A 9,963-nucleotide genomic window follows, 5' to 3' on the forward strand; every position below is an offset into this window, starting at 1 on the left:
AGGTTGTTAAGGTGATGTTGAATTTCAATTAAAATGTTTTTTATTAAATCCTACTCTTTCATTCTTGCCTTTTTTTTCTTGGACGCACAAAACCTCAGTTGCCACTGGACTTAAAACCTGGTTGAGTGCAACTGAAGATACCAACACTTAATAAAAGTAACATAAAGTTCAAATATTGAAGAAAAATGTGGAGTCTCACTGAAACTACATGAGCCTAACCAGAGGGGTGCAGAAAATCTTGAGATAAATACTGAGATGGTCTGGCCATTGCCTTTCTTCTCAGTTCCCCCGATTCTCATTTCCCCTCACAACTATGTCTGGACTTTCTCCCATTGAAGGGGATTTCCTCAGCAGAATTTCAACTGGGCAAATGAGCAAACGGAAAGAGAAGTTATGAATGATGACCAAAGCAGTCTGTGAAGGTTTGAGTTAGAGTTAGCTCACTATAGCTCCAGGTGCTCTTGTGAGGTGTGTGTGTGTGTGCATGTGTGTGTGACAGGTACAAACGTAACTCATACACAATGATTCAGGACTCTCACATTTTTGTCTCTCTCCCTGGGAGGCCAAATGGATAATGTTTTTGGTTTCAACTTTTTTTGTTGCTGGGTCACTCATCAACTCAGGCAGAACGTTGTTTTTCTATCAGGGATATAATGATCTTTTTTTTTCACAAATTTATTTGTGCAAGCTAGGTTTTGTCTGTGAAGTCTCTTTTTTGTCGCCAACTATGAGCCAAATTGCTAACCATAAACTACCTGACTGTAAGCCGCTACTTTCATCCTGCGCTTTGAACCATGCGGCTTTTAGCCCAGTGCGACTTTTGTGTGGATTTTTCTTCAACCACCAGGGGGCTCTTTAGCAGGAAGTGAATCATTGGAAGTCAAAATTGGAAATCAAAGAAGAAAGTGCTGATTTTCATTTAGAACAACCACATGCTAGCAGCACAACGGAGAAATGTTTTCAAACTCATACCCCTTCATCATGGAAACCACACGAAGAAGTTCATACAGCTTTTAAGTGGAGGGTTGTTGATGTGGGAGATAAATAGAGTTCACGTAAGCTGGGCATGAACGAATCCATGGTTCAGCCTTGGAGCCATGGTTTAGTCCTTAATAGCAGTTATATATATATACTTTTCCAGTTTTTTTTTTTTTTTACTTTGTGGGTACGGCTTATAGTGAAATTCACTATATAGTCTGGAAAATAAGGTAAATAAAGTAAGATTATTTAATCAAAAGAGAAAAATGAAAATAACATACTAATTATTTTATTACTTTATCTTCTCAGTCTAGTCTGTACAGATGTTTTAGGATTCATGTAATTTCTATATGAATGAAAAGTTGAAGCATGTATCAACATGAACAGCACAACAAAGTATCTGAACAAACTGAAAACAAGCTGATGACTCAGTTTTCCCCTGAAGAGAAAAGCTACATACCTAAGAGTTGACAACCAGGAGAAATCAAAAAAGAGAAACAGAAAGGCGTTAAATTCCTACCGCTGGAAAACCTGTTTCTCTGTTGCAGTTCATTTAAATTTCAGTTTAAATATAATTTTAGCTTGTAAACCACATGGTCGGTCATTGCAATATTAATGTTCTGGGAATCTTTTCAGAATTTGCAAGGATATTTCTTTAATATTAAAAAATACTTTTTTGGAGTTTTACATGGATTTACAGCCACATTACAGAAAAGATTTTGCAAGTTCTTGGTGTCCATGCTTTACATAAAAAAATAAATAAAAAAACTTACAATATTTACATTTTAGGCCTTAAATTTAAAACATTTCATTCAACATGTGTAAGTGGTGAGGACACGCTTGGTAGTGAGACCAGGAGGAAGTGGAGCAGACAGCAAACTGTGAGCAGATGGCACCTGGGCTTTGAGGTGTGTCGCTGTAACAGAGTACAGTTTCTTTATTTCAGGCTGCCTGACCAAGAGTGTGGGACCGACTCTTCTCCTTGCATGCGTAGTAAATCTACAGTAACTGATGTATATTTGCATAGAAAATTAGTCAATAGGGTTTAATTTATAATTTGTATGTCTTCATGCCATGAGGTAGATCTCAGCCGGCTGGTGAGAGAAAAAGTAGATCTTGGTCTCAAAAAGTTTGAGCACCCCTGGGCTCCAGCCTTGGTGGGTCTGCTCTGTTGTTATTACCCTGCCATTGAGAGTAAGCACCAAAATAGCTGTCAACCTCAAACTCGCATAAAACAAGCACCAGAAGAATGTTTTTGGGAAGGAGCTGTGGTCCCTGAAGACTTCATATCCTAATAGTTGTCTCTAAATCAAGCTTCTTTAGTTCTCTGCATGGCCGAAATTCCCATTCGCCGTCCTCTTTTTCTAGTTGAAGGCAAACAAGAAAAAACCCTCAACTGAATCTCCATCCTAGATCCACTATGTGATTATGCTGCTGAAAAAAGTATCTGTAAAGTAACAGGTTTCTCTTCCAGGCTTCTCGACGGTGACTCCTTTTCTGAAGAAACCAGTGTCATCATCAGAAACCCACTAAATGTAACACTGGTGGACATGTAAATGCAAATATAGAAGGAAAAGCTTTGATTTAGTAGTCTTTTTTTTCACGTCTCATTTGTTATTCAGATTGTTGCCATTGCATAAAAATAAAAAAAGGTTGAAAGGTTGAATAAAATAAAAAAAGTTTTTTATTATGTAAAACAAAAACAAAAACAAAATAAAATAAAATAAAAACAACTTTTAGCAATTACTTTATTACTCTATCTTTGCAATGTGTTTTGTACACATAATATCAAATGACATCTCTGGAAATAATGTTCTGTATATTTGCATGAAAAGATGAGGAAGTTAACTATTAAAGGCACATGAGAAAGTCCCTGAACCAACTGAAACCAAACCAATCACTCAGTTTTCCCTTGAATTTATATGCAACATACCAAAGAGTTGACAACCAGGAAAATGAACGAAAGAGAAATGAAAAGCTGTCTTAGACTGACATCTGAAAAACCAGTTACAGTTTTTTAATTTTCAGTTTAAAACATTCTTCTAATCAGGAAACTTAATTAAAAGTTAATTGCTCTGGGAATCCTCTTACCATTTGATGGAGCAATCTTTCTTTAAAACTAGAATAGATTTTTTAGCAATATGTACAAAAAATGTTGATATAACTTATTGGCCCCCTACAGTTTTTTATTTAATATTTTGCAAGCAAAATGTAAAAAATAATTCCATAATTAAATCTAAAAAAAGAACATACCTCTTGTTTTGGTGAGTCTTTTATGTGCAATGCGGTTCAAATGTGGCTCATTTTGAGTTCTTCCATTAACACCTAGAACAGTGTTTCTCAACTCTGGTCCTCAATGGATACGTCTGCATATTTTAGATGTTTCTCTAATTCAAGCACACATTGTTTCAATTTACATGCTTTTGCTGAATTTCTATAATCTTAATCAGGTGTCTTAAATCAGAGAAACATCCTAGACAAGAAATCTTATAGACAAGTAGTCTATAAGATTTTAACATCAGTTATTTCTTAATCATATTTTCTTCTATGTTCTTTCCATTCTATTGATTGAACATGTCCTTTAAAAATACAGGTGCCTTGAAACCATTGAATTATAAGTAAGAACAAAATAATGTGGTTTATCTCAAACTTAATTTTCATTATTTCATTATCAGAACATTAAGTAAATAAATATTTCTGTGAAATGTTTATTTATGTAGCGTACAAGCAGGAGGTGTGGTTTACAGAGAGATAAATAAATGCAGTCTGACTGCTGCTTACTGGTACAGTGACATTTTCCCCTTATCTTGACTGGTTGTCGTTTCTTTCTGCAATGGGTGACTCGTTTGTCATAGCAATCGACTTTGGCACTGCATTTAGTGGGTATGCCTTTAATATCACAAAAGGACAGGAAAAAAGTGATCCACATCTGCAAAGGTGGGGAAGAGAGTATGGATTTGACACCCCAAAGACTCCAACCTGCATTTTGTTTAATGAAGATGAAAAATGTCTCAGTTTTGGCTATGAAGCCAAAATGGCTTACAAAGAAATGAGCGGAGAAGAAGCAAAGAAGCATTATTTCTTTGAAGACTTCAAGATGGCCCTCTACAGCAAAGTAAGTATAAACAATAATTTTACACCAATACTGAGATAACCTTCCGTATTCTAGATTGTGTGATAAAAGGTTCAAATGTCACAAAAGAATAAAAAAGAAAGAATGAAGACTTATTATTTGTTTAAACTGTTTGATGAGAAAGCATTCAAGGAAAATGCACAAAGCCGTAACAAGGATACGAGATGACTATTTATCACTAAACATCCTTCTAGAAATGTAAAATGGAAATGAAGAATACACTCCCTGCTCATACAGCTATATTTTTATCTAAATAATACTTTAATCTCCAGAAACTCAGCAATAATCTGAATATTAAAGCCACCAATGGAAAGTCTATGAAGGCATTGAAAGTTTTCTCAGAATCCCTGAGATTTCTTAAAGATGATGCACTCAGGACAATCAGCAGAAACACAGGTGGGGATAATTTGTTCATTGCCTCTGACTTCACCTGGGTCCTGACGGTTCCTGCCATCTGGGATCCTTCAGCTAAACAGTTCATGAGAGAAGCTGCAACGCAGGTAACATCAGGTTTTACAGAAACCAATGAAGTTCTGAAATGTTCAGATGGATGAATGTTTGTCTTTTTGTAGGCAGGTATTGTAACAGAAGGAGATGAGGAAAAACTGGTGATGGCACTGGAACCAGAAGCTGCTTCAATCTGGTGTAAGAAGCTTCCATCAGATGGTTTCATCTCTGAGAAGCACAATGAAAAGTCACTGGATCAGTCTGCAGGGACTCAGTACATCGTTATTGACTGTGGAGGTAATGTGTCTGTCATTATATTATTGATTAATTCAGAAACATCTTTCCACAGAAGAACATGATCTGATATTAGTTTTTTTTTTTTTTTTTTTTGCTGTACACTCATCATCTTATTATGTGCCCTTTGCTACTACTGGGTTGGATCCCCTTTTGCCTTCAGAAATGCCTTAATACTTCACAGCTTAGATACTGGAAACATTCTTCGAGAGTCTCGTCCATATTGACCTGATGGCATCACACAGTTGCTACACATTTGTCATCTATGATGCGAATCTCCCGAAAAACTCTCTGTTGGATTGAGATCTGGTGACTGGAAGACATTCGAGTTCAGGGAACTCATTGTCATGTTCAAGAAAGCATTCTTAGATTATACACGCTTTACAACATTGCAAGTTATCCTGCTGGAAGTACCCATTGGAAGATGGGTACACTGTGGTAAAAAAGGGATAGACATTGTTAGAAGCAATACGCCGGTGGGCTGTGGCTTTGATGTGATGCTCAATTGGTTCTAATGGTCCCAAAGTGCACCAGGAAAATAACCTCACATCATTGCACCACCACCAACAGCAGCCTGAGCTGTCGATATAAGGCAAGGTGGATCCATGTTTTCATGTTGATGATGACAATTTTTTTTCTTTTTTGGACAATTCTGTGTAAACCCTGGATGGTTGTGCATGAATACACCAGCAGTTTCTAAAATACTCAGTCCGGACCATTGGGCACCAAAAACCATGTCACGTTCAAAGTCACATAAATCGCCTTTCTTTCTCAATCTGACGCTCGCTTTGAACTGCAGCAGATCATCTTGGCCACATCTGTGTGCCTAAATGTATGTAGTGATTTGCTGATTTGACATTCGCGTTAGCAGCTGGAAAAGTGTACAGTTATCAGTCAATGTATTTATGAACTAAAATGGCTGAAACTTGAATACTGTAAATGTGATTCTTTGGATTATTGAACCATTCTGTTCTATTATTCTCTCTGTTTATTTAAGGAGGAACTATTGACATCACTGTTCATGAAGTCCTGCATGGAGGATTCCTGAAGGAGCTGCACAAAGTCTCTGGAAATGATCTGGGAGGACAAACTGTAGACAGAAAGTTTAAGCAGTTTCTCAGAGAAATATTTCCTGAAGGAGTCTGGGATCAATTTGAACAAAACTCTCCCAGTGCAGCTCAGAAAGTTATGTATGAGTTTACCTACCTCAAACAGGTAGATAAAGATGTTCAGATTAGCTGCCCATTTGCACTGGGATCATTAGCTAAAGAAAAATCAGACACAGAAAACTTTGTTCAGTCAGAACTTGGTGTTTCCTGGGATGGTGATTTCATCAAAATCTCAAGAGACAAAATGAGATCTTTCTATGATCAAAGTCTGCAGGGCATCACTAAGAATCTCATGGAAATCTTCAACTGTGTTCTCAACATTAAGTACATCCTGTTAGTGGGTGGGTACGCTCAGAGTAAAATACTGCAGCAGCACATTACTGACCAGTTTGGACAACAGTGTAAAGTCCTGTGTCCTTTCAGAGCTCAGGAGGCGATTCTGAGGGGAGCTGTAGAGTTTGGTAGAAACCCAAACATTGTAGCTTCTCGGAAAAGTTCCTATACTTATGGATTTGCTGTTTGTGAAAAGTTTGATGAGAGCAAACATAAGGAAGGAAAGAAATTTACAGCCAAAGGTGTGGAATTGAGTCGAGATATTTTCAGGAAACTGGTGGAAGAAGGTGAAGATCTTGGCTGGGAGGAAACCAGAGAGTTCCTTTGTTCTCCAGCAAGAGAGGACCAGAAAGAGATGAAACTGAAATTCTTCCGCTCATTAAGAAAAGATCCAGTGTATGTAGATGACTGGGGAGTGGAAAAGCTTGGCTCATTTATTGTAGACATGACTGGAGGTGGTAAAGTCAAACTGGAAATTGACTTTGGCTCCACAGAGATAACAGCTACTGGGACAAACCAGATTAGTGGGGACAAACAAACAGTAAAAATTGACTTTATGACCAAAGACAGAGAATGTGTCATTGATGATGAGGAAGAAGATGCTGTCAGTGTTGGATCAAATACACCAAAACATTTAGAGGGCACTGATTAAAACATGCTAAGCCATAATGGTTGCCTTGATATTTTCTTTCTTCACACAGTCATTCAGTATGTGAATGACTTCAAGACATGGTAGTGAAATTTGGGATTTGAAAGAAATGTGCTGTCACTGTGTACATGAATGATCTCTTCACTTATTAATATTAAACATAAAAATTGGCAGCTGTTCCTCCCCTTTGTTTTAGCACTCAGTGGCAAAACACTAAACAATCAAGATGAAATCTTGTGAAAAACATGTTTTGCAGTCTCCTGGGCTAAATTTTCACCGAAAAATTTACAAGACCTCAAATGATAGTCAATACATGAATGATGGAGATAAGTTATTGTCTTTTTGAGAAACGCTTTTTTCTGACAAACCTTGCTCATATTTTACTCATATCGTAAATCCTACCCTAAATCAGTAGAAGTTAGAATGTCTTGGTAATAGTATCGTTTTAGTTTATATAATCAATGTGGTGGAGGTTTCTTTAAGTGTATAGTAACAATGGTGTAATTCAGGGGTCACCAACCTTTTTGAGACTGGGAGCTACTTCACGGGTACAGAGCAACACGAAGGGCTACTTGTTTGATACAGTCTATGTCAGGACTACTCACAATAGTTATCAGTAATAATTTACCATGGCAGCTATGGTTAATTGCTATTATGTGATCAGAAGTTCTTAGCTCACAGAGTTTTAAGTTTGATTCCCTTTTGGAGCTTTTTTCTGTGATTCTAAACTGGCCACAAGTGACTTAAATAAACAAAAGAAAACTGATGGATTGTTGCAGTAACACCTGCAGCTGTACAGCACTGAGTACCTTGAAATTTTCCTTTAAATAAAAAAAGAAAAGTTATTGTTTTATTATCTAACCATCTGTTCTATTAGCAATATTGTGTAAAATAAAATATATTTTGTGTCAAAACATATTATACACACACAGCTGTCAGTCTGAGGGTTGAGGGGGAACAACAAAGCCTCAGTCTAATTGATCAGTTTGCTTTTATTTATTTCACGGCTTTGCGTTTTTCTATAAGCTAAAAATGAACGAGTTGGGTTTGAACCTCCCATTGCTCTACGTTCAGCCTGAGCTTCTGACAGTCTGCGCGGTTCTGGCGGGTCGCCGGTTTATTAGCTTTTTTCGTGGTTTCGCGAACCGAACAGCTGACGGGTCACCCGCTGGCTGACACTAGCAGATGTCGAAAAGATAAAGGTCTGACACAAAACTATCACTGCACCTGACCAGCAAGAGCACAAACACTTCTCCAATGCGCAAAAATCAGCACAAACCTAAACCAAGAGCAGCGGACTTTTTTCCAGACGATGCTAAATAATAAAGACATGGAAGCGAAGCCTCCCCATGTGGTTCACGGAAAGAGGACGGTGTTGATTCCCAGATGTGCGCTACGAATAAAATGTTTTGGCACAATTTATTTAATTTTTCTTCACAATTTTGTTAATAGTAAATAGGGTTAAATAATGAAAACTTCAGAAGTTATTCTTTTCTTTCTTTACTTAAAGGAAAATGTGAAGGTATGCAGAGTGCAGCTGCAGGCGCTGCTGCGCTCCGATAGTTTCTGAACTTTAACAGCAGGAAAGAGTGTTATACGTAAAGCAATTTATTTGAAACATTTTTATCATTTCCCTCTTTTGAACTCTAAATATAAACAAACGTCATTACTTCAATGTAAAACCATTTAATTAAATTATATTTTTGGTAGTGCTCCCTAATGATAATGGCTATTTTTAGAAGTGGCTCCTCGGGCGACTGACAAGGTCCCTGCGGGCACCGGGTTGGTGACCCCTGTGTAATTAATATAATCATTTAAGCCAACAACTGAGAACAAATATAAAAATTAATATAGTTAATGTCTACATACTTGTAATTTTAGGGTCCACATAAATGCCACTCATTTTGGGAAAGCTTTGAATTTCAATAAAAAACAAATTGAATACTATCCTTCTGTCTGCCTTTTCTTTGTTATAGTATTAACATAAATTCAACAGTGGGATGTACAAAAGCCAAGATCAATCATTCCTGTAAAAAATGATTGTTTTGGAGAAAGCCCAGAAAAAAATGTTTCTTTTTTCCCTCTTCCATCATGCTCTTATAAATCTGTCTATAGATCTGCAGATGAATAAACCATAAGCAGAGCATAATGCTATCTGGCCATTAGAAGATATATGACATATTAGAAGATATATGAGTTATGGTTGATGTACCTGTAAAGGTCATGTGTACAAATTTACACTTATGATGTCAATGTTTGTATTTGGAGATACAAATACATGTTGGGCCTCCAGCCAACATATCTCTTACTGTAAGAGATAAATCGTTAAACCAGGGTTCTGGTATAAGGACCATTAATCCCACAATGCACCACATTAATGTACGTGCAGTTCCAACATCTGAACAGATCTACATATCTGTTCCTTAATAGATGTCCCTTAATTTTCTCCAGCTGATCTAGATCTAGAGTCAGCACACAGCTTCAGCTATTACAGCTAGAAACTAGAGATCAGAACCGGACTCTGTGATGGACTCTAACCTGAACCTTCAGAGCCACAGAAAGACGGTTGGCCTTCTACCTCCTGGATGGGAAGACCATCCATCGCTATGTTAGTAAACAGTAAGTTGTCTGATTACATTTATTACTGAACAAAAGGTGGAAGGAAAAACTTGAACTTTATAATAATCATGCTGGCCTTAATGAGAAAAACAGCAGGACAATTTTAAGATGACTGATCCTTAAGTATGGACTTACATTAGAAAAAGTCACAATTTTATTTATTATTAGGATGAGTTTAAACAGAAAGGTAGCAAAATCAAGAAACTGAAGACATTTCATTTGACCAGACAAAACTTGATCAGTCACCATCAGACAGAGATTAATTGTAATTCTATAGTGAATAATTTCACTCACACAACCTATACTACTATTTTACTACCAACACCTACAACTATTTTATTTGATAGAACAATACTGAGAAATAACATGAAAGCACAAAAAACCCAAAAGAATAATAAGAA

The 9,963-nt window shown here is 36.9% G+C and overlaps 1 protein-coding gene across 1 annotated transcript; it reads left to right on the forward strand.

Annotated features, from left to right (window-relative positions):
• The first annotated feature begins 3,708 nt into the window (after positions 1-3,708).
• Positions 3,709-7,557, forward strand: LOC129374554 (heat shock 70 kDa protein 12A-like). The gene is made up of 4 exons (XM_055053025.1): positions 3,709-4,093; positions 4,384-4,611; positions 4,684-4,855; positions 5,850-7,557. The coding sequence occupies exons 1-4, from the start codon at positions 3,812-3,814 to the stop codon at positions 6,944-6,946; spliced, it is 1,779 nt and encodes a 592-aa protein (XP_054909000.1). The 5' UTR covers positions 3,709-3,811; the 3' UTR covers positions 6,947-7,557.
• The last annotated feature ends 2,406 nt before the right edge of the window (positions 7,558-9,963 follow it).

This window comes from Poeciliopsis prolifica, unplaced genomic scaffold, assembly GCF_027474105.1.
Source record: "Poeciliopsis prolifica strain line A6 unplaced genomic scaffold, Auburn_PproV2 SCAFFOLD036, whole genome shotgun sequence".
Taxonomy (NCBI): domain Eukaryota; kingdom Metazoa; phylum Chordata; class Actinopteri; order Cyprinodontiformes; family Poeciliidae; genus Poeciliopsis; species Poeciliopsis prolifica.